Source organism: Schistocerca americana, chromosome 2 (assembly GCF_021461395.2).
Source record: "Schistocerca americana isolate TAMUIC-IGC-003095 chromosome 2, iqSchAmer2.1, whole genome shotgun sequence".
Taxonomy (NCBI): Eukaryota; Metazoa; Arthropoda; class Insecta; order Orthoptera; family Acrididae; genus Schistocerca; species Schistocerca americana.
The window spans coordinates 301,800,995-301,825,992 of NC_060120.1; the positions used below are offsets into that span (position 1 = coordinate 301,800,995).

The 24,998-nt window shown below is 45.5% G+C and overlaps 1 protein-coding gene across 4 annotated transcripts in view; it reads right to left on the minus strand.

The window, feature by feature from the left end:
• LOC124595000 (ATP-binding cassette sub-family C member 4-like) overlaps positions 1-24,998 on the minus strand; it is a 207,039-nt gene that overhangs the window by 74,945 nt on the left and 107,096 nt on the right. For all 4 annotated transcript variants that reach the window (XM_047133547.1, XM_047133545.1, XM_047133546.1 and 1 more), the window contains exons 9-11: positions 21,499-21,681; positions 13,234-13,520; positions 10,363-10,546 (exon numbers count right to left, since the gene is read on the minus strand). In XM_047133547.1, the coding sequence (XP_046989503.1) occupies positions 10,363-10,546; positions 13,234-13,520; positions 21,499-21,681 (654 nt within the window). The remainder of the gene's footprint in view (positions 1-10,362; positions 10,547-13,233; positions 13,521-21,498; positions 21,682-24,998) is intronic.

Below are 24,998 nucleotides of genomic sequence, written 5' to 3' on the forward strand. Positions count from 1 at the left end.
AGGTAGTAGTGTTTGTATATTTTTTTTTTTTTTTTTTGTTTGTGGTTTTTGGGCGCAAAACGTCTATGGTCATTAGCGCCCAGCCCGTGACGTAGGAAACAGGAAAAAAAAACGAAATTTAAAACCAGCAGCAATGGGAACAAAGTCATAAAATTTGAGAAACTAAAGGCAGAAGGAATGCTTAAGAAACCACTATATAAAGGGGTTGGTTGTCCCCAAAAAAGCTTCAAATGACTGACGTCATTTCACTGTCACTAATAAACTGGAGAACGCGGCCGGCTGAGCGCGTGTCATCTGCTAAAATCGACGATAGATCAGGCGATAGCTGTAGACGGGAGCGTAACGGATTAAAGTAGGGGCATTCAATTAAACGGTGTCTGACCGTCCACAGCTGAGAGCAGTGGGGACAGAGTGGCGGATGATCAACGCTTAAAAGATGTCGATGGCTAAAAAGACAGTGCCCTATCCGGAGTCTAGCTAAAATTACCTCCTCCCGACGACACGTTCGGGAGGAAGAGGTCCAAGCGCAAGGAAGGGCTTTCACTTCCCGCAATTTATTATCGGGAAGTGTTGACCAATGCGCATGCCATAAATGAGCAACTTGGCGACATAAACCGCTCCGTAGATCGATATGGGAAGCGACTGAATAGCTGGCCGAGGAAGAGAGACTGCAGCCTTGGCCGCTATATCGGCCGCCTCATTCCCACAGATACCAGCGTGTCCTGGGAGCCAGAGGAACGCCACCGAGACGCCCCCCAGGTGGAGCAAGCGCAGACAGTCCTGAATCCGGTGGACCAGAGGGTGCACAGGTTAAAGAGCTTGGAGACTTAGGAGAGAGCTGAGAGAATCTGAGCAGATTACGTACTGTATCCGCTGATGGCGGCGGATGTAGTGGACAGCCTGGAGAACAGCGTAAAGCTCCGCAGTATAAACAGAACACTGGTCGGGAAGCCGAAAGTGATTTGGGGTGTCGCCAACAATATAGGCACTCCCTACACCTAACGATGTTATCGAGCCGTCGGTGTAAATAAATGTGGCGTCCGTCATTTGTGCACATAGAGCAGCAAATGCCCGACGGTAAACAAGTGTAGGGGTACCATCCCTGGGAAATTGACATAGGTTTCGGAGCAAGTCGATCCGGGGACGGAGCCAAGGCGGTGCTGTACCCCAAGTTGTCAAGAAGGTTTTAGGAAAGCGGAAGGAAAGAGAATGGAGCAGTGGACGGAAGCGGACTCCTGGGGGTAGTAGGGAGGAGGAGCGGCCTGCATACCGTACATCAAAGGAGGCGTCGAAAAAAAGGTCATGGGCTGGATTAGCAGGCATGGAAGAAAGATGGCTAGCATAACGACTCAGAAGGACTGCCCGCCGATTGGACAGCGGAGGTTCAGCAGTCTCAGCATAAAGGCTTTCCACAGGGGTGGTTGGTTGGTTGGTTGGTTTGGGGAAGGAGACCAGACAGCGTGGTCATCGGTCTCATCGGATTATGGAAGGATGGGGAAGGAAGTCGGCCGTGCCCTCTCAGAGGAACCATCCCGGCATTTGCCTGGAGTGATTTAGGGAAATCACGGAAAACCTAAATCAGGATGGCCGGACGCGGGATTGAACCGCCGTCCTCCCGAATGCGAGTCCAGTGTCTAACCACTGCGCCACCTCGCTCGGTCCACAGGGGTGGTGTAAAAAGCTCCAGACACTAAACGTAATCCACGGTGGTGGATAGAGTCGAGACGCCGAAGAATAGACGGCCGAGCAGAGGAGTAGACTATGCTTCCATAATCCAATTTCGAGCGCACTAAGGCGCGATAGAGGCGGAGAAGGACCACTCGGTCCGCTCCCCAGGAGGTACCATTCAGGACACGGAGGGTGTTAAGGGAACGCAGACAGCGAGCCGAAAGATAGGAAACGTGGGAGGACCAGCACAGTTTTCTGTCAAACATAAGACCCAAGAATTTAGCGACGTTGGAAAACGGAAGGTTGACAGGACCTAGATGTAAGGAGGGCGGAAGAAACTCCTTACGTCGCCAAAAATTAACACAAACGGTCTTACTGGGTGAGAAACGGAAGCCGGTTTCGATGCTCCACGAGTGGAGGCGATCGAGACATCCTTGAAGACGTCTTTCAAGAAGGCTGGTCCGTTGAGAGCTGTAGTAGATCGCAAAATCGTCCACAAAGAGGGAGCCCGAGACATCAGGAAGGAGACAATCCATAATTGGATTAATGGCGATGGCAAACAGTACAACACTCAGCACGGAGCCCTGGGGTACCCCGTTTTCTTGGGAGAAAGTACGGGAGAGAGTAGTGTTCACCCGCACCCTAAATGTGCGCTCTGTCATAAATTCGCGAAGAAAAAGGGGCAGCCGGCCCCGAAAGCCCCAAGAGAACAGTGTGCGGAGGATGCCTGTCCTCCAACAGGTATCGTATGCTCTCTCCAGATCAAAAAATATTGCTACCGTTTGGCGTTTCCGGAGAAAATTGTTCATGATATAAGTGGAGAGAGCAACAAGATGGTCAACTGCAGAACGATGCTTTCGGAATCCGCATTGGGCTGGTGTTAAAAGACTGCGGGATTCCAGCCACCAAGCTAAACGGTAATTCACCATACGCTCCAAAACCTTACAGACACTACTCGTGAGAGAAATGGGTCGATAACTAGAGGGGAGATGTTTGTCCTGTCCAGGTTTCGGAACGGGAACGACAATAGCTTCCCGCCATCGCCTGGGAAAGGTACTGTCGGTCCAAATTCGATTATAAAGGCGAAGGAGGTAACGCAGACTATGGGTTGATAAATGCAGCAACATTTGGACATGGATACCATCCGGTCCTGGGGCGGAGGAGCGAGAAGAAGAGAGGGCATGTTGGAGTTCCCGCATGGAGAAAACAGTATTGTAGCTTTCGTGATTGTGAGAGGAGAAAGCTAGATGTCGCACTTCCGCTGTACGTTTCTTCGGGAGAAACGCTGGCGGGTAATTTGAAGAGCTCGAAATCTCAGCAAAGTGCTGACCCAATGAGTTAGAAATTGCGACGGGGTCCACTAAGGTATCATTCGCGACAGTGAGCCCAGAGACCGGGGAGAAACTAGGCGCGCCTGAGAACCGTCGAAGCCGACTCCAAACTTCCGAGGAGGGAGTGAAGGTGTTAAATGAGCTAATAAAGAATTTCCAGCTTGCCTTCTTGCTATCGCGGATGACGCGACGGCATCGCGCACGGAGCTGCTTATATCGGATACAGTTGGCCAAAGTTGGATGGTGACGGAAAATGCGAAGAGCACGTCGCCGCTCGCGTATTGCGTCACGGCATGCCTCGTTCCACCAAGGAACTGGGGGGCGCCGGGGCAATTCGGAGGTGCGTGGTATTGAACGTTCCGCAGCGGTGAGAATAACGTCGGTAACATGTGTGACCTCATCGTCGACGCTGGGAAAGCGACGGTCATCGAATGTCGCTAGAGACGAAAAAAGTGTCCAATCAGCTTGGGCAAACTTCCAGCGTCGCGAGCGCATGTATGGCAGTTGAGGCTGCAGTCTAAGGACACATGGAAAGTGCTCACTCGAGTGTGTATCATCAAGGGCGAACCATTCGAAGCGCCGAGCTAGCGGAACAGTACCGACCGCAAGGTCCAAATGAGATAAATTTGTCGTGGAGGCAGACAAAAATGTGGGGACCCCAGTGTTGAGGCAGACTAGATCCGCTTGGTGGAAGACGTCTAGCAATAGGGAGCCACGTGGACAAGGATGCGGAGATCCCCAAAGCGGGTGGTGGGAATTGAAGTCCCCAACCAGCAAATAGGGGGGTGGAAGCTGATCAAGAAGATGAAGGAGATCAGCTCGTGCCATTGGTGTGGACGATGGAATGTATACCGTACAAAGAGAGAACGTGTATCCAGAAAGGGAAAGACGGACGGCGACAGCTTGGAAGGAACTGTTTAAGGGGATTGGGTGATAATGGAGAGTATCATGGAGCAGAATCATGAGTCCTCCATGGGCTGGAGTGCCTTCAACAGAGGGGAGGTCATATCGGACGGACTGAAAATGAGGGAGAACAAAGCGGTCATGGGGACGCAGCTTTGTTTCCTGAAGACAGAAGATGACCGGCGAGTAGGATCGGAAGAGGATCGACAATTCATCCCGATTGGCTCGAATGCCGCGGATATTCCAGTGGATAATGGACATAGGGTGAACAGAAAATGGAGGAACGTGACCAAGGGTGCTGTCAACTCAACGACTGCTCAGAGCTTGCGACCGACAGCATGGAATGGCATTCAGTCGAAGGCAGAAGATCCTGATCCATAGGTTGGTCAGGAGCAGCTCCTGCCACCAGCGATCGGCCGGTTGACCGGCCACCAGCCGTGCGCCTCGGCGACACAGAAGACGGCCGAGGGCGATTTCCGCCAGGTGGTGCTGTAGATGGGACACGCCTTGGCGGAGAAGGAGAGGAACTGTGTTTCTTCGTAGCCTTCTTGGAAGTATGATGTTTAGATGAAGGAGGAACCGATGGTTGTGAAGTTGCGGTACGTAAAAACTCTTCACGAGAATGCTCTTTTTTTCCAAGACTTGGCGTCTGACTTTTGGGCTCGAGATTTAGCAGAACCCGACGAAGGGTGAGCCATTGAGTGGGCAGGCGAAAGTGGTGAGGTTGAACGGGCGATCTTTGCGCTGGCCTATCTGACGACCGTGGTACTAAAGGTGAGGTCGCAAGTCTGCGTGGCCGCCTCCTTTGTTGGCCGAGGAGAAGCAAGGACAGTGCTGTATTTTCCTTTCTGAGGCATGGTGGGCTGTCGACTGGCGAATAATTTTCGAGCAGCAAAGGTCGACACCTTTTCCTTCACTCTTATTTCCTGGATGAGATTTTCGTCCTTATAAACGGGGCAATCTCGAGAGGAAGCAGCGTGGTCACCCATACAGTTGATGCAGCGAGGGGATGGAGGTGGACAAGCACCCTCATGGGCATCCTTGCCACACGTAACACATTTGGCCGGATTGGAACAGGACTGGCTGGTGTGATTGAACCGCTGACATCGATAGCAACGTGTAGGGTTTGGGACATAAGGGCGAACGGAAATTATCTCATAGCCTGCTTTGATTTTTGATGGGAGTTGAACTTTGTCAAATGTCAAGAAGACAGTGCGGGTTGGAATGATGTTCGAGTCAACCCTTTTCATAACCCGATGGACAGCCATGACGCCCTGGTCAGACAGGTAGTGCTGAATTTCTTCGTCAGACAATCCATCGAGGGAGCGTGTATAAACGACTCCACGCGAGGAATTTAAGGTACGGTGCGGTTCCACCCGGACAGGGAAGGTGTGGAGCAGAGAAGTACGCAGCAATTTTTGAGCCTGGAGGGCACTGTGTGTTTCTAACAACAGGGTGCCATTCCATAATCTGGAACAAGATTTTACAGGACCCGCAATTGCGTCGACACCTTTCTGAATAATGAAAGGGTTGACCGTGGAAAAGTCGTGACCTTCGTCAGACCGAGAAACAACAAGGAACTGTGGCAACGATGGAAGAACCGTCTGTGGCTGAGACTCAGTGAACTTACGTTTGTGAGCAGACATAGTGGAAGGTGAGGAAACCATTGCGGAAGAATCCCCCATGATTACCGGCGTCTCCGATGGCGCGCTCCTCCCTTGTGGGTGCCCTCACTGAGGGCACACCCGCCTTAGGTGATTGTTCACACCTCAGGTCACACCTCCCGACAAACGGACGGAGGGACCAATCGGCACTTTCGGAAGGTATCAGCTCGGGTAATCACCCCTCCCTGGGCCTGGCCGTTACCAGGGGGTACGTACGTGTCCTACCTGTCTACCCGGGGGCGGGGAATTACGCGTTACCCCGTCACCGGCTACACATGGAAGTGCGTGGGTCGGCCTTCAGACACGCACAGGGAGGAAAAAAGAGAAAGGGAAAGGAAAGAAGAGGGGGTCTCAAACGCCGCAGCGGAGAAAAGGGCAAAGAGAAGAGGGAAGGAAAAGAAGGACAGAGGAAGGACGAGGACTTGCAAGGGTAGAAAGCAAGGAATTTGGAACAGTTTCGAGCGTCCGTCTCCGGACGTAGGCACAAACCATACTCCCAGAGGGGGAGAAAGGGAAGGAAAGAGCCAGAGGTTAAGGGGGGGGGGCGAAGATGGGGGACGGAGAAGGATGCAGAAAGGGAAGGGAAGGTATGCAGCCCGGAAAGGAAGGAGGGCCACATTAGCTCGGGGTCCCGTGCTCGCTACGCACGTATCCACAAAAGAGTTGTGGACCCCCTGGGGGGCTAGTGTTTGTATTTGACCACGAGCACCACCTTCGCAATGTGCTTAATACGTCGCGTCAGTCGTCAGAACTGTGTTGTGTGTTATTTTGCGTGCGTTATGCTAAAGCCTAGTGAATTAGGAACGTGGGAAAATTGGTGCTCGTATGGTGGATGCTCGCATTACCAAGGCAGCTGAAGTGTTTGGTGTTTCAACAGGTACCGTATGGAAGGTTTATACCGCATACAGGGGAAACAGACGTCACTCGCTAAATCACAAAAGAGACGAAAGTGTGTGTTGAGTATCGTGACAGAAGGTCATTGAAGAGTATTGTGACACAAAATAAGAAGATGACAGCTGCAAAAGTCACTGCAGTCGCATTTATCCTGATCAACAGTCGGCAGATCTCAATGTTACCAAGAATCTATGTTCTACTTTGTCGAGAAGACTGCGTGATAGCTATCTACCTTCATTGTTGCTATTCAAATTTTAACTATTTTGCGGGAAGAATGGTATAAAATTCCCTTGAAAACCATACAGGACCTGTGCTTATCGACTGTCAGACGACTGGAAACTGTTTTGAATACCAAGGAGTTTCCTACGCGGCACAGGGCATGGTGATGTGTTGCGTTCGTGGCGTTTCCATATCTTTGTCTATCCCCTGCATCTTCATACGAACACTTGATCTCGCGGCGATAGAGCTTGATATATTCGAGCCTTAAGCTGAAATGATTATTATTTAGTTTCTGTCCAATTACGCATCGCCCGTTGTCAATACACAGTTAATGCTTTGGAATCCATTTCCCCATTCTTATAAAACCTTACAATGCCTGGAACGACAGTGGTGTTCTTTTCATAACCAAATATACCTATTTCCGTATCCCTAGCTGTGCTGAGGCCAGGTGGCGTCTTTATTGACCGCTCATTATTTTAATTTCAATCGCTTCTTTTGTTGTGTTATCTTAGAAACCATTTGCCCGTGTAAGAAAGGCGTGGTAAACATTGAGTCGATTGCTTAGGGACTCAGCAACCCTGACGATACAGCGGTATAATAGTTCTGTGACCATGTAGCCACCGACCACATGGCTGTTACTTACCGCTTGTGGGTAGTTCAGGAGGATTTTGACGCACGCTTACTGAAATGTAACCTATTGACGTTGCTGGAAGCTCAAGAGGTTTTAATGACAGCACTCAATGCTATTTTGTCAAAGGGATTGTAAGATGAAGTATTTAAACAAAAAAAAAAAAAAGACCAGCTCTTAAATTTATGCAAGTAACTTTACTATTGTTTGCCATATAAGGCAAATGGCTCCAGTTCACATTTGTATGCATGAGACGTAGCCACTGAAAATGTATTGTTCTGTTATGTCAGGCAGCTGTACAGTGGAACATATTTACATATTTTAAATAATAAAAACTGAGGTTGTGTATTATAGGAACACACACGTTAATAGCTGTCTCCCCACGTATATGAACTTTCTGCAGCCACCTGAACAGTAAGTATCTCGGTTATCAACCAGAAAGGAAATAAATGATAAAATGATTTAAATCAGTTTATCGCCTTACTATCTGCTAGCTGTTCCACAAATATCTCCTATACTGATTACTTCGGTGGGATACTTCCAACGAAAGAAGGGGAAACAGTTTCGTAGGCGTGATGCAAGTAGCTAAATGTTTCACCCATTACCTAATAGAAACCTCTACTATCCTTATGACTTTTTGTTGTTCCATCAGAGACAAAACGCTGACATCTTCGTTTGTGATTTATACAAGTTTTAATAGCCGAACTCTGTGACAGTGTGGTGACCAACAGCAGGTGGATTATGGAAGACAAGTCAATAAGGCTGGAATTTGCAGCCCTTAGTTCCTTGGCAGTTGCAATCTTCCTCCATTATTTGCGTTATGGGCGGAAATAGGGAACATTTACTCATCTACCATAGCAATAAGCGTTTCGAGTGTCATTCTGAAGAGCGAGCTACTTCGTGCTAGCCATTATTGTCTGGGCCTCCAAGACCACCAAGGAGTACTCACGTTCGCTGCTCACTTATTTCAACCATGCCCACGTTTTTTTCCTCAGGATAGCGGAGATTCACAGGCACGCTAGTTGGCTAATCCTACGAGAGGCCATTTGGGTGCCCGCTTGCCTCTTTCCATATGTTCCATGTTTAGTCACTACCTGCAAAAATGTTGACTAGATTTCTTGCAGAGTGAAAGCGAAGTATGGAATGAATTCATGTCCGATCCATTTGATGCGTTTCGCATAGTACAAAGTTTTATCTCAACATGCGCTTCAGAAGGAAGAGAACGTTCTCGTCAAGAACCGAGATATCAGAACACGTGGTGAGGTGTGGTCGCTTGGTTTGGAGGGAGGGGGACGGCGGGGGCATGTTTGTGATTGAGAATAATGAATTAAGCTCATTGCTGTAAGTGCTTCCAAGAAACCTAATGACGTTTGTCTTCTTTTTCTTCTGTCGCCAAATTTCTGTAGTACTTTGTGAGATATAAGTAGTACACATTTGGAAACTCAGTTGGTTAATAATGAGTAATGCATAGATTAATAAGTCAAACGCTGCGCTAGAGAAAAAACCCATTTCTTTAAGTCACACTTAGTGGTTGCCATACTGTAAGTCAACATATTTTCTTGTTAATTTCCAATGGGAGGATTAGCTAATTCGGTTCGGGAGTTGCGTGTTTTGTCCCCTAAAAATACATATAGTTTCCTCAGCACTCAGCTCGTAGCTCAAGTGAAATGTTGTATACTGAGTGGAAAAAATAGAGAAAAATTTTGCTTTTTATGGCGCAAAAAATGCTATAAGCTCTGGAGAAAGAAACTCTCAGCAAAGGCGAGGCTTTTGCTATAGAACTCTTCTATTGATCGTCAACGCGATTTATGTTTGTTAGTTATTTAAACATTCAAGTGACTTTCAGTCGAATAGCGTGTGTGTAATTGTAATTTAGCCGCATAAAAATAATTAAACATAATTTTCCGTGGTCCTTTGGAGGAGGAGGAGGTGTTGCAGGATGTTCGGGAATAATGATGGATGTTAGCGTATGTACACTGAAATGATTTCGTGAAAACAAGATGTTAAGAAAGGTATGACGCAGAAACAGACATTTTAGTAATTTTTTGACTACTGGAATACAGTGAAAGTTGTTAGAAACATTTTTCATTTCTAGATTATAGTCTGCTACCCTTACTTAATATCATATGGTTGGTTAGAGCTTTGAAGGAGAAAATAATTTCTGGAATTTGCTGTTGCTGTAAGTAATTCTTTCAACGGATCGCTATATTTCAAATACGCGAGGGGGACGTTAACTTGTTTTATCTTCAAGTATGTAAAATAAAAATCCACTTCACGAGATTTGACCGCAAATATAACACAGCGTGGTAGTAGTGGCGCATCTGTAGTATACCTGGGCTCTCATCTATTAACACGGGAGATGCAACAACAGTTTTCTGAAACATTGGATCCGTATTTTTTTCTGCAATTTTCAGACCGTAGTTGGTTACCAAAGGAATTTTTCTCACGAAACATGGATCTTAATTTCACTTGCTCATTGCATTATTAACAGCAAACTCACCTTATTGGCTTTCTGATACGGTGTTTTGACCCGATATTCTGACGACCGACTTCTCAAATATTTATTACTTACGATACTTTGTTTCACTTAACTAAGTCCGATTAGCACTTATACTTTGTACTTCTACTATATCAACTCGCATTTTGTGACTTCGTATTTATGCCGCAGAGCAAATCCCGTCTTCAGTGTCTAACACGCCCACGTGTTTGTTTTCAGATACTGACATCCTGTTTAGTTGCGAAATATGATCCAAGTCCTCTGGCATTACATAAGGTATAAGATGTGCATTTGATCATTGCTGATTAACAGCTAATGCGTCACACCTGTTAGCTTAGACAATTTAAAAAAAATCGATTTCGAGTCTGATCACAGAGTAACACACCTTAGAGAGACGCTATAATTTTAGCGAAACTTTCGTGTGAATCTGGAGTTTTAGGACCACTGACGGAAGGCTCTGCCAGCTGGCAGTGTTCAGATACAAACACATTTCGTTGAGTGTCATATTACTAACTGTCCGGCGAAGCCGCTGTTAGTGTTTTGTCTACTGACACACACCTCATTGAGGACAATGATGTTGCTGGCGGCGTGCAGGTGCTGGATCTGGTGAGTGACGAGGATGCGCGTCTTGTTAGACAGCAGAGAACACACGCACTGCTCGAAGAGATGCTTGCCCACGTGTGTGTCCACCGCCGACAGCGGGTCATCCAGCAAGTAGATGTCCGCGTCTCCGTATACCGCCCTGGAACGAGATAAACGAAATATAAACCAGTCATGCCAAAACCACGGCACGTCTCACACACTTGGGTTTCAAAGCTGTTTGGAGATTGCGCTGATTTCTTAGTACAAGTGGAGAGGCATCAAAGTTGGAATGCGCAACTGATGAAACTGTTGTCTAAAGTTTTAAAGATATATTATCATAGTCCAATTCCGGTGCCATCTGAAGCTCACGTAAACATTACTCTCTTCATATTGCCTAATTAATCAAATGGCAGGTAGACCAGTAACGTACTCGTATTTTGTTATTTGCGCATCTTCAGTGCTGTAGTCTTTTCTTGTGGGAAAGAGGGGCTGGGGGAGAGGCGGGTTGAGAGTGGAGTATCCGTAACAGATTTCCAATTTCCACTAAATATTTTGGTAGGCGTGTATTTTCAAAAGAAATGTAGTGCATCTCGCAGATTGGCAGTTTACAAAGAGCACATTCATTTTGATTTAGATGTAGGCTACTGAGATAGCTACAGTATAAATGCGAATATTTTGAAGAAGAGATGATCGGAAAATAGGTTCATAAATTCTCTAATGGCACTACGGACTTCAAATATGGTTTTCATTAAAGTAGTCGTTAAATAAAGACAGGCTGGATATTTGTCGTCTGAGTGGTGTTATGATGGTGCAATTTTATAAGGTCTCAAAAGCTGAGGGAAGAGGTTAGAAACATTGCCTGCAGCAGAACTTTAAAATGGGAAATGCATGTACCGCGCTCTTGTATTGTGGATGCTATTAAGTAATTTAAATATTTAATTTCCAGTGACAACACAGTTCAATTAGATGGGTGCCTCAATTGCATAGGTTAACTTCTTCCAGTCTTTTGGAAAAATACTGTATTCGTCGCACCATTAGTATAAGCTTACCGCACGAAAAATTAGCCACTTGGAGTGTAGAAGACAATTTCAGGAGCCTGTAGATAAGCATGGGACAAGGTGGCTGGCGGCAAACTTCTGTAGTAGCGCAACGTGAGATACCCGAAGATGATGCAGCATTAGTATTTGTCTCGTTCGCTGTGAACCATAGTGTAAGCAAAACCGAGGTAACGGAATGACAAAACTTGATAATAGCTTTCAGATATACCAAAGGCCCTCCTTTGAAATGAAATGTTGGTTTCACTGGTGCATTGCTTCGTACTGTCTTAATGATTTACCAACAGCGAAACGATGTTTATGAGAAATTTCAGTCGACTTGTTAGGAAACAACGGTAATTATAGACAGAAGTATCCAATGAGTTTCACTACTTGTGGCTAACAGTTGCTTTGGTAGGGGGTAGGAATTGTCATGGTAGGTCAATGCTTGGCTTTCGCTGATAATTTTCACGGAGATTCACTACATGGACTATTGGAGCAAAGATGGTTACAATAGCTGATTGGTCAGCCCAGTTATATAGGAGAAAAGGAACAGTGAACTGAGGAATGCTAGAAGCTTGTGAGACAAAGTATGTGTGAATAGCGCAGTTTTGCTCTCTACATGTCTTTATGTAGGCATGAAAGTGGCGTTGGTAACTGGAAGAGAGCCGATGATGATGATGGTGATGATGATATATATCCATTGCTTGGTAGCAGGCTGCTGATGTGACGGGTACCTTAGATATGCCACACCGAATTGCTTGGTAAGGTTTTTCTGGTATCGTACGGAGATTGTGTTTCTGTACCGTAGTTGGCAACGCGAGGACATTAACGAGGACTCGCTGCAATCTGCAACGACGTATGGAAGGCGCTCCTGAAGAACACGCACGCTTCCCTTTCGCCACAGCAGCGCACTTATGCTGAGGTCATTACAGCGACGAGCCAGCAAGAGATCTGCCCAGTTGGAGACCTCATGTACTGCAGAATCATAATTGTCTATGACCAATGAGTAGTGAACTCTCAGATGAACTTTTAGGGTTGTTAATGTCGAACTTTGTACTTCAAGAGAGCAGTTCGTTAATTAGTGCATCAAGTGATGCTTTGCTAGTCCGTGACAGTTGTGAATTATCCAGTACTCCTGTTGCAAAAAACTGTCAAAGTTAAGTAAATCTTTTATTCGTTTATGTAATAAAGTGAACTATATTTCATGTGTTCTAGTGCAATGGTCCTAGAGCAATCAAAGAACCCACAATTTTGACCAGATGGTAGTAGTATTGCCTGGTCACAAGAGTTTTGTAATTAAAATTTCATCTTGATGGCTATAAAATTACCAGGCATATCCTCACAGGTCAATTATAGCACCAACTGGAGTGCACCTGCCAATGCTCTGCTTGAAGGACGTGCAGGAGCTATCTCACATCTTGACTGGCCCTCGAAGTTCCTAGCCATGAATGCCAATGAAAATAAACTCTCAGAATAGAACACAACATACGTCAGAGGCAATATCAGAAACCTCCAGGATTAGTAATGTCAAGGCTGGGCGGATAATGACACCCCACACTGACTGCCTCGCCTAATCTATGTTACAGTAAATATCGGCTGTTATGGCATATAGAGGTGTAACACGCAATTAGGTATATGTAGAGTTTTTCTGCTTCTGTGCTATTTATATTTCACAGTAACTTTTTCGTGATGCGCCATCCCAATTCAGTACTGTGCAGAAGATACCAGTATTTACTGGCAGCAAGGTTTGCCACTTTCAGATCCACCTGAGAGACATTTTACATGGAGATTCTTCTAAGGGCGACAGTACCTGGCGAGGTTGATGCGCGCACGCTGCCCCCCGCTGAGGGTGGCGCCCTTCTGCCCAACGACGGTGCCGTCTCCGCGTGGCAGCAGCTGGAAGTCCCTCTCGAGCGCGCACGCGCGCACCACCTTGCGGTACCACTCGTGCTGGTAGGGCCGTCCCAACAGGATGTTGTTGCGCACGGTGCCCGCGAACACCCACGGCTCCTGGCTCGCGTACGCCACGCGGCCGTTCAACGACACGCGGCCCTCCGATGGCTGCAGCTCACCCAGCAGTGCCTGCAGCACTGAACTCTGTAACAACAGAAAGCACAAGAAGAGTCAGTTATCCGCACCGGTGCTTTGAGCCTTTGAAAAGAGAGAGAATGGAAATATCTCTTCCGACCATTATTTTGCAGTCTGTAAGAGAGTGGGCATATTTTGCATTTTCGTAACAGTATTCGGAAATGACTAGTTTTCTATGTCAGCAGCCATAAGCTGTTCAGCTGCTTTTCCTTATGAATTTTTGGCCATTGGAGCAGTTAATGATAGCGCCACATGGCAGCATCCTATAGCGCCCTAATATTATGAAATAGGGACAAGAGGACTACACCAATACTCCGAAAGTCACAGTAAGGCGTCCGGCCGAGGTTACTTCTGGCAACAAGTTTCGCAAATGAGCGCAGGACGAATGAGCGCTCTGTCATGTGACAGACTTAGGTCCTTTTACATTGTTTCAATAATACGTCTTCTTAGCACTCTGCTAATGTGCTCTGTGACACTTTACGAATGGGAGAAAATTTTCCATTAGCTCGTTCTTTTTCATTGGAAGACTCAGATCTTTCAGGGTGTAGTACCGTTTATATCGCCATTACACAGTAGCTATTTCTTCGGAAAATGAATGGTCGATGGAGCTCTTCTTCCAAGTAGACCTACTGTAGTTCACAGATCTCTTAGCACGTCCACTGATGTTTTGGGCGCTATTCTTCTGTACCTGGGATGGAGATTGGAATTTTTATGAATATATCTGTGTGAGTGGGCTTCCTCTTGACTTTGCGCCCTGAAGTTCCGTCAGTTTTTCTAACTACTGTTATATCCAGCAATGGAATCACTAGGGCATGATGTTACACTGGTTTAACCATTCTTTATATGTCCTCAAGCGTCGTTTAGCAGTGACTACAGAAATGTGTGTCTTATGAGGAGCTCCTCAACGATTGTACCTCATTATTTTCAACCCACTGGGTACAGACTTTGTGCTAGCTGAACTGCTGGTACTACTTTGGATTTCACGAGTTATTTCTTCTGCTGATTTGATGCAATTTTCTACAACCACCATCCCCAATGCTCAACTGCCCGTGTTCGTTAAGACACGTCTGCCTGGTTTTGGTTTAGCTGTGGTTGTGCTTTCGCGTTGTCGTTCAGTCACATCATCATTAATCGAACTGAGCAGCTTTAGAAGGGTTAATGTGTCCTGATGGATTTGTTACTTAGGTGATATCGAACGTCTGGTCGACGATAGAGGTCAGTGAGCCCGCCTGGGAGACCCACTCTGTTACTGTTTCTCGAGTTTCAACACAATTCTCTCGCCATTTTAAATGGCAAGTCCGGCTCTCGTGACATCTAGTGATCAGTTCCACGTTATATATGGATAGTTTGATCAGCTAGCGTATTTACAGGCGTCGTCTGTGATAGATGCGCCGGAGTCGCGGTACGGTTGGTGGGGACGGGGGGTAGTTCCTACAGTCTAGTTGTGGTGGGCCAGTGTTTCCCTAGTCATCCTAAATGGGTTGCAGGCTGCTATTATTTTTCCAGGATGATAGTCGTTTCGAAGTACCTGATGGAAAACAAACGCTACAAACCAGTAGCTGCAGGCAGTATTTTGCTGTGGGGTGATTAGCTCGGGTGGGTAAGGGCCAATAAAATTGCCTGCATGCGGTTACTCTTGTTGGCTGAAAGGGCTATATGTTAAATAACTTCGTGGAGCTCTTCCGGATCTCGTGAAATCGAGGGCAGTCTATCAGTAGCCCTCTTGAGCATCAGAGTCAAGGGAACTTTGCAGTGGAGGTACTGACAGGTATTATTAGATTTCTGTGTTCGGAGACTTACTGTTCCAAGTATTTCGAGCAGTACGGAAAGTTGAGAGAACTGGCAAGAACATTTATCGTGCGAAGATGTGGATGGCCGGAGGTGTTATACTTGTGGACGGTTAGTATTTTAATTAACGAGGCCGGCTTGATGCGGTTTTTGTTGAAGCTAAGACGAGTCGCGTTTTGCGTCACTCTTTTCCTATTGACTTTGAAATTTATTATTTTTGTTATGCAGATTAACGACGAGATTATTAGACGATGGAGGCGGTGTACAAATTGTTGGCAGCGTACGTATACTAGTTTAGTGGTCGTATCTCGCAATAGCTGTTGGCTTCCTACAGAGCGTTAATTGGCTCTGAGCACTATGGGACTTAACGTCTGTCATCAGTCCCCTAGAGCTTAGAACTACTTAAACCTAACTAACCTAAGGACATCACCCACATCCATGCCCGAGGCAGGATTCGAACCTGCGACCGTAGCGGTCACGCGGTTCCAGACTGAAGCGCCTAGAACCGCACGGCCACACCGGCCGGCGGAGCGTTAATTATTAGCGGTCTTCATGTGAAATGGTTTGACAAGTGCAGTGTCCGGAGAATTGGTACATGGTCCTTCAAACGATTCCAATTAAATCCACGTAGCAGTACGCCGCCTATTTGTCTCGTGCGTGGATTAATGCCGCTACATACGCTCCGAGGCACGGACAAAAGGACTGTTTCGAAGTGGTATCTGTCCTATGGCCTAATTGAACAATATGAAGTTGCGAGCCGGAAAGTAAATACCAGCACATTAGTGGCTGAAACGTAGCATTAAGGTGAAACAAATTACTTATTTTCCAAAACCCTCTGGTCTGTAATTGTGTGCACTGATGCTTATCCCTATTACCTGCACATTTATAGCAACCAGCACGTTTTGTACAGGTCTATTTATGACATGGCAGGTTTCGGGCTTCCGTTCATCTTAAGTTGCAATTATACATTAATAAGGTCGATCAAATTGTTTCCTTTCGACGCCGTGCAGTCCTGAGTCTGTAGGCCAATCAGATAAACTCACCGTGAGCATTGAGGCAATCGCACCATCGACGCACTAGGTTGAAGATACGCATTTGGTAAAAGGCCGAGTCCTGCTGCGTGAAAAGGTACTTAACTGCCTGCTGCATATCGTCATCCGGCAAGAAACTTGGACCCTTTAGGGCCGTTTTTTAATGGACCATAGGCGTTATAATCGCGTGGGGGTCTCCCATCTGTCAGTAACGTATGAGGCTGATCTCGCAGATCGACCGCCGTCGTTTGACGAACCACGACTGGCACGGAACTTTGAGCATCATCCCGTAACTACGGTTTTCGATAGAGGCATGCTGCCCCATACACATCCTTCGGAAAGACACGAATGCCACACTAATCCCTTGCTCATGTCGGTGCTTACATACCGGCATCGGAGTTGAGCTACGTTGCATATACGCTGCAGCAACGCCCTCAGACGAAAACATTTTGATCGTCCCTTGTATATCTTTTTATGTAAAAAATTTGTATGGACTGCGTTTTGAAGGCTGCGACTGCACTATGTCCTGTAATTTGTAACTCTTTCTTAAGTTCACAGCACCAACAAATTTTTATGTTCATTGATTCAATGCAACATTCGCCATCTGGTCGATCCCACGTCAACATGTGTGTGCCAAACGCGAACTGATGAAGCTCTGTCACAGTTGCATTACCGTCGTTGTCACAGTTGCTTACCTAGCGACCGAACAACAAATGGTGAGAAATGTGGAGATATGACCTCCAGTTTACTGTCGAATTAGAAAGCATTGTCACCAGTTACTTTAGTAACAACGTGCTACATACTGTACTGGAACTAAATAGCACCTGCGCGGTTCAAGAGTTTTGGCGGCGTATTTCCAATTTGCTATTTACACTTTACGTGAGTACACTAACTGACTGCATGGCTAAATTGCGGCTGTTCGTAAAGCACGCACGACACACCTCTCAGCCGACTGTACACACAATGTAGCAGTCTATTGGTGCAGCGGTGGTTTTACTTGCTTGTCAGAAGTTCCATGTACTGTAATCCAGCGATGACGGTACTATGGCGGAAATAATTCACTTTTTATACATGTTCGACCAACATTTCACTAAATTAATAAAAACTGGATAAAAATTAAAGAATCCAGTAGACGCTCACCTTCTTCATTTTTGCTCATTCATGACCTCTGATACTCATCCCCGACCATTGATTTCTTACCTTAAAACACATTGTTCAGAATTATTTAACATTTGTACCACGGGCGCATTGAACAGCACATCTTGACTCAAATATCCTAATGTGCGTGATATTATGTAATTCTAAACGAGTACGACAGTTTCACAATAAAGCTTGAGTGTAATTTATGTACAGACTAATGGTATCAAATGGCGATCGATTCAATACACTTCACAAATGTATACAATTTCTATTACATTCAGGGCCTGTTAAGGTCCAAATGATGCAAGCGGCCGCTCGGGTGCCCAGTTGAGGGATACCGTGTAAAACTTTTCTATATTGCTTGTCAGAATGGTACTCAGTTGCATTCCGGTGAACATGGTTTAGCCCGCGAGCCGTTTGCGAAATAACTGTGAATAAGTGGTTACGATTAGTACTGACTTCAGTATAAAATATTTTCCTCTTTTTTTACTATTCCCAAAGACTCCTCCCCACATGAATGATGGCCCTTCCCATTGTTCTGGTAGATTGCGTGCTTCAAGGATACACATAGCCGTAACGTGGGTGCAACCACAACGGAGGGGTAGCCGTGGAGGGGCGAGACAAACGTGTGGTTCCTGAAGAGGGGCAGCAGGAGTTGCATGGCCAAAACTCTGGACAACTGACATTATTTGTAAAATAAGCCAACATCGCCTATCTATGCTGATACTGCGAACGGCTGGAAGCAAGGGGAAACTACAGCCGCTGATTTTTTCTAGGATGCTGCAGCTCTGCTATATGGTTAAATGATGGCATTCTCGTGGGCCATATAGACTAGATTCCGGAGGTAAAATAACCTACAGTTCGGATCTCCGGATGGGACTACTCAGGATGCTGTCGTCATGAGGAGAAATAAAACGGACGTTCTATGAAATGGAGTGTGGAATGCTAGATCCCTTGATCGGGCAGATAGGTTAGAAAATTTACAAAAGGAAATCGATGGGTTGAGGCTAGATATAGTGGGAATTAGGGAATTCCGTTGGCAGGAGGAACAAGACTTCCGGCCAGTTGAATACAGTGTTATAATATCAAACAGGGGTAATGCAGGAGTGGATTTAGAAATGAATAAGGAAATGGAATGTAGGTAAGCTACTATGAACAGTATGATCAACGCATTACCATGACCAACTTAGACACCCACCACAGCAGTGTGAGTTTATATGCCAAGTAGCTCTGCAAATAATGAAGAGATTGGAGATGTGTGTGATGAGATATAAAAGAAGTTATTCAGATAGCTAATGGAGAAAATTTAATTGATATTCAGGACCGTAATTCGATAGTTGGAAAAGGGAAAGAAGAAATGTAGTAGATGAATATGGAGTGAGGAATGTAAGAGGAAGCCGCCTGCTAAAATTTGGCACTTGGTTTAAGTATCATAAAGGAAAGTTGTATACTAGTAAGAGACCTGCAGACATCAGAAGATTTCTGATTCGTTATATCATGGCTAGAGAGATTTTGGAACCAGATTTTAAAATTTAAGACATTTACAGGGGCAGCTTTGGACTGACCACAATTTACTGGCTATGAACTGTACATTAAAACTGAAGAAATCAGAGAAAGGTATGAAATTAAGGAGATGGAACATGGGTAGCTTAAAAGAACCAGTGGTTGTTGACAGTATCAGAGAGCATTAGGGGACAACTGACTGGAACAGGGGAAAGTAATACAGTAGAAGAGGCGTGTATAATTCAAGATATAGTGAAGGCTGCGGAGGATGAAATAGGTACAAAGACAAGGCCTGGTAAAAATGCTTTAATATCATAGTAGATATTGAATTTAACTGACGAAATGAGAAAATATAAAAATGAAGGAAATGAGGCAGGCGAAAGCGAATACAAACGTCTAAAAAATGAGATGGATGGGAAGTGCAAAACGGCCAAGAAGGAATGGTTAGAGAACAAATGTAAGGATGCAGAGGCATGTATCGCTAGAGAGACAAATACCGCCTACAGGAAAATTAAAGAGGGTTGGTTGTTGATTGTTTTGGGGAAGCAGACCAGACAGCGAGGTCATCGGTCTCATCGGATTAGCGAAGGATGGGGAAGGAAGTCGGCCGTGCCCTTTCAGAGGAACCATCCCGGCATTTACCTGGAGTGATTGAGGGAAATCACGGAAAACCTAAATCAGGATGGCCGGACGCGGGATTGAACCGTCGTCCTCCCGAATGCGAGTCCAGTGTCTAACCACTGCGCCACCTCGCTAGGTTAAAGATGGCTTTGGAGAAACAGAAGCATCTGTATTAACATCAAGAGCTCAGATGGAAAACCAGTCCTAAGCAAAAAAGATAAATCTGTTAGGTTCAAGTATATAGAGGATCTGTACAAGAGAGACGAACTTAGATGAAAATGAGACGGGAGATACATACTGCGTGAAGAGTGACAGAACTAAAACAGCTAAGTCGAAACAAGGTACTAAGGACAGACAACATTCTGTCAGAGCTGGTGATAGCCTTGAGAGAGCCAGTCATGACAAAAGTCACCCCTCTGGTGTACAAGATGTATGAGACGGGGAAATGACCTCAGACTTCAAGAGTAATGTAATAAATCCAGTACCAAAGAAAGCAAATAGTGACAGATGTATTACCGAACTATCAATTTCGTAAGTCATGGTTGCAAAATACTAACACGAATTATTACAGAAGAATGAAGAAACTCATAGAAACCGACCTCGAGGAAGATCAGTTTCGACTTCAGAGAAATGTAGCAACACGCGAAGCAATACTGACCCTGCAACGTATTTTCCAAAATAAATTAAGAGAACACAAACTTTTGTTTACAGCATTTGTAGATTTAGAGAAAGCTTTTGACAACGTTGATTGGAATACTTTCTCTGAAATTTTGAAAGTAGCAGGGGTGAAATACAGGGAGCTAAAAGCAGTACAGAAACCAGACGACAGTTGTAAGAGTTGAAGGGTATGAAAGGGAAGCAGTGGTTACGAATCTAGTGAGGCAGGGATATAGTCTACCCCCGATATTATTCAGTCTCTGCAGTGAGCAGGCAGTAAAGAAAATCAAAGTAAAAATTGGAGGACTTAATGTTAAGGAGAAGAAACAAAAGCTTTGAGGTTTTCCAATGACGTTTTAATTCTGTCATGCGGCAAAGGACTTTGAAGAGTAATTTAACAGAATGAACAATGTCATCAAAGGAGAATATGAGATGAACATCAACAAAAGCAAAACAGAGATGTTGGGATGTAGTCAAAATCAGGTGATGCTTGGGAAATATTAGGAAGCGAGACACTAAAAGGAGATGAGTTCTGCAACGGAGGCAGTAAAATAAATTATGGTCGAAGTAGTGAGGATATAAAATGTAGACTAGCAATGTTAAGGAAAGCTTGCCTGAAGATGAAAAATTTGTTAACATCTAATATTGAGTCAGTTATTAAGAAGTCCTTTTTGAAACTATTTGTACGAAGTGCAGCTATGTATGGAAATGAAACATAGATTAAACAGTTTAGACTAGAATAGAAGTTTTTGAAAAGTGGTGCTACAGAAGAATGCTGAAGATTAGATGGGTAAATAATGTAACCAATGAGGAGGCACTAAATAGAAATGGTGAGGAAAGACGTTTGTGGTGTTACCTGACTAAAAAAAAAAAGAAGGATATTCTGAGACATCAAGGGATCGCAGATTTAGTATTGGAGGAAAGTGTGGGGGGAGGTGGATATCTTAGATGAAGACCAAGAGATGAATACAGTAAGCAGATTCAAAAGAATGTAGGTTGTAGTAGTTATTCGGTAATGAAGAAACTTTCACAGGGTGGAGTAACACGGAGAGCTGTATCAGAGCAATCTTCAGACAGAAGAAGAAGAAGAAGAAGAAGAAGACGACGACGACGACTCGTGGTGGACTTAGAAATACATAACCCACTGACCAGTTTTATACTTGACTCCTACAAAGGAGTGCATGCGGACACGTGCTTCATCGTTATGCTGGATGGAACAGCGAGTACTCCGTGCTCATTTGACCCACCTTGCCAGAGCCGACGGCACCGACCAGAGCGCACAGCTGTCCCGGCAGGATGCGCAGCGACACGGCGGACAGCGAGCTATGGCTGCCGTCCCAGGAGGCGGTCGCACGCGACAGAGAAACCTCTCCACGCTGCAGGCCGTCGTCTTGCACCACGTCGCACACCTCCGGCTTCAGCAGGAACTCCTACCCAACACAAAACACACATCTGCCGTAAAACAACACACGAACTATGCAGCTGTTTTACTTTGGTATCTACCAGTAGAGGATATTCATGAAACAACAGCAACGATTGCAATGTTAACTTCATTCAAAAGGTGTTTCGCAAACAAAGTCTTCAAGAAGATGTAATAATTATAGTTCTAAAACCCAAGGTATTAGCACTTAGCACACCTGCTTAGAATAGATATGTATAACACCACCAACGTTCTGCATTTAAGGAGAAACGTCCATCAGCCCATGTTGGAACTCGTTATCAGTAGGATCGTGGCCTGCGGACACTATATTTTACTATGTGAAACTTTGCACCCGCATTTGTCTGGATCGTACTTACGTGAACCCCCCCCCCCCCCCCCCAACTGTATAGTCGGAGGTTTCACGATGGTCATACTCCACAGCATGCAAGAATATAGCGATCCCAAGCAACTAGCGCCCGAGAGGACAGACATCTTGCTATGTAGCGCTGGACCATACGGCCTCGTCACGTGCCTGGGGTCAAGGAACTGGGTTCTTTGCAGCAAGGCAACTGTAAACACAAACAGAGCGAAGAAGTACGGAGCACTGCAGTCTGTTAACCAAGATGACTGTATTAGTTCGGTCGATGTGTCAGCAGAGATATATCCCGAGAGTGGTGCATCCAGTGGTAACAATGACCACTTGATTGGCACTGCGTAATCTTTTCAGCCAAGTCCCGATTCTGTGTACACCTGTGTGGAGGTTCAGAGGAGAAGTAATGTTGCAATCCTCATTGTCGAAGGGCCCAGCATTTGATGGTACAGGTGGCCATCAGGCACATTTCTGACATGTCAATGCCAGTATCTGTGCAAAATTTTGAGGTCTCTCGAAAAGATAAGGCAAGACGGTACATTTCCTGTCTTCCCCTGACCTACCTCGATGCAGATGGTGTAGTTTGTTGGCCTGGCCTACACGTTCTCCGGATTCTCACACATTGAAAACGTCTGGTCATGTGTTGTCGACACACTGGCTAGCTGCCACCTGTCAGCCACTACCAGTGATGAACTCCAGCATAGACTTTAACCGGCATGGAACAACGTACCCGTATTTGTTCTCCAGTTTCAATTGGATTTGATGTCGAGTTAGGGTAGAGCCATTACTGCTTCCATGGGGTATCTGGGTATTGATCTTTGCAGATTGTACACCTCCAAATTCAGTCATTTGTTCTTCCCACTGCAGTATACATGAACATTTTATTTAATGCTGGTAGTACGGTTCTTCCTAGTGTTGTAATTTTATTGGCCATGCAGAAGCTACTAGCGCTCACGGAAGTTTGGTAGCTACAACAGGTGCTTTCTATGAGACGGTTCTCCGTATTTAAGAACATTATATTCTATTCAATTCAATTCATGAAAAAGATTTTTGTTGAAGTTTGTAGAGACCAGTGTGTTGGCGGAGTTGATGCTCCTGACAGTTCGAATTAATTCTCGCTCTTGAACGGAGGACAGTATTTTCACTAGTGCAACACGGTTGATAGCGACACGATACCTAATGAACGGTACAGACGTACTTTCACATTAGTGACTTTCGAGTGGAGTACTTTGTACCTACAAAGCAGTACTTGCGGGAAGCGTTACTCTCCTGCTTCCATCTTAAGAAACCTGCTGCAGAAAGTCGTCGTTCGCTAGTGCGAGCGTGTGGAACACATCTGTCGGACATAACGATTCAGTGACAATTTTGAGGTGGGTGGCAAAATGCGTCCTGGTCGGTGTGATGTGCCGACCCAAACGGTGAACGCTGAACGCTACGTAGCAGTTACTTAATTTGAACTGCGTACTGAAAGACAAATGGCTGCAATATGCTCAGCCATGACAGTCATTCTGCTTCATGACATTTACAAGCCACATGTTGCAAACCGAGTGAAGGAAACCTTGAAGGGACTCCGATGAGATGGCCCACACCACCCACCAAGTTAATAGATATCGCCCCCTCCTGATTACAATTTGTTTCTGTCTATGCACCGTGGCCATTCTGAACAACACATAACGTTCTCGAAAACCGGCTGCATGAGATTATGACCTAAAAAAATATTTTTTTCATCACAAAATCTTACCTCTAAAGTGGGAGAAGGTTGTAGACGTCTAAGAACACTGTGCTCAGTAAATATTATAACACTTACCACTACATTAAAATAAACGTGCTTTATATCCAACGAACAGTGAGAATTACAGTTAAGTACCCAATATTCATGAACTCAATGCATTGCAGACATAATCCTGGCCGGCCGATGTGGCCGAGCGGTTCTAGGCGCTTCAGTCTGGAACCGCGCGACCGCTACGGTCGCAGGTTCGAATCCTGCCTCGGGCACGGATGTGTGTGATGTCCTTAGGCTAGTTAGGTTTAAGTAGTTCTAAGTTCTAGGGGACTGATGACCTCAGATGTTGAGTCCCATAGTGCTCAGAGCCATTTGGAACATAATCCTGGACGCTTTACTGGCTAGATCATGCTGTGAACAGTGTCTTCCTGCGTGTAGATCGATGACTTGCATTATTGTTCACAAAGATTAAGTATATCCAACATCACCTCTGAAATGTTATATATCAGCATTTCTGGGCGTTAAACGCATCCCTCTGCCACAAAGAAAATTTGAAGCGTAGTACCTCGATCCAAAATGGTGCCTCGCCGCATCTAGACCCTTCATTCACCCAACTCATCTCTTCCTATGACTTCTCTGTGATGAGACCAGTAAGTATCTCTCCAAGCGACTGCACAAAGAGCAGTCGGCGAACTCAAGTACCAGTGTTCTGTTGAGAGCATTTCACTTTATTCATGATTCTTCACCCTTGTTGACTGCACAGTGCACAGGCCCATCTATGAACTGACGTGACAGTGACACTAACAAATTTACGATACGAACCAACTTCTCAGTGACTGCTGTAGTAGTAGTAGTAGGCTCTGTAGCCAATTCTTCTGTAGATGTCGCTGGTCTTTGTCTTGGGACTGACCGTTCTGTTCTTCTCTTCATTATGGGAAATGGCGTGTCCAGCATCACTATACAGGTCTCTGAAGGATTTTCGTTGGGTTCGTAGTCAGAATATCATCACTAGGGAGGTGGCATTAAGTTTATAACCAGATGTTGTCCAAAAAGTTCCGTTTGTGAACCAGCTGGACATCAGCAAGGATCCATTGCTGATCGACTTGCTCAAAAAAGCGGCGTTTCCCTGAGGCAGTTGCTTACAAGGAATACATATTAGTATACACCAACTCAAGAACACAAATTACGTAGGTGGCCACAACGGTGATACAGGCCTAACTCTGGCGCGAAAGAA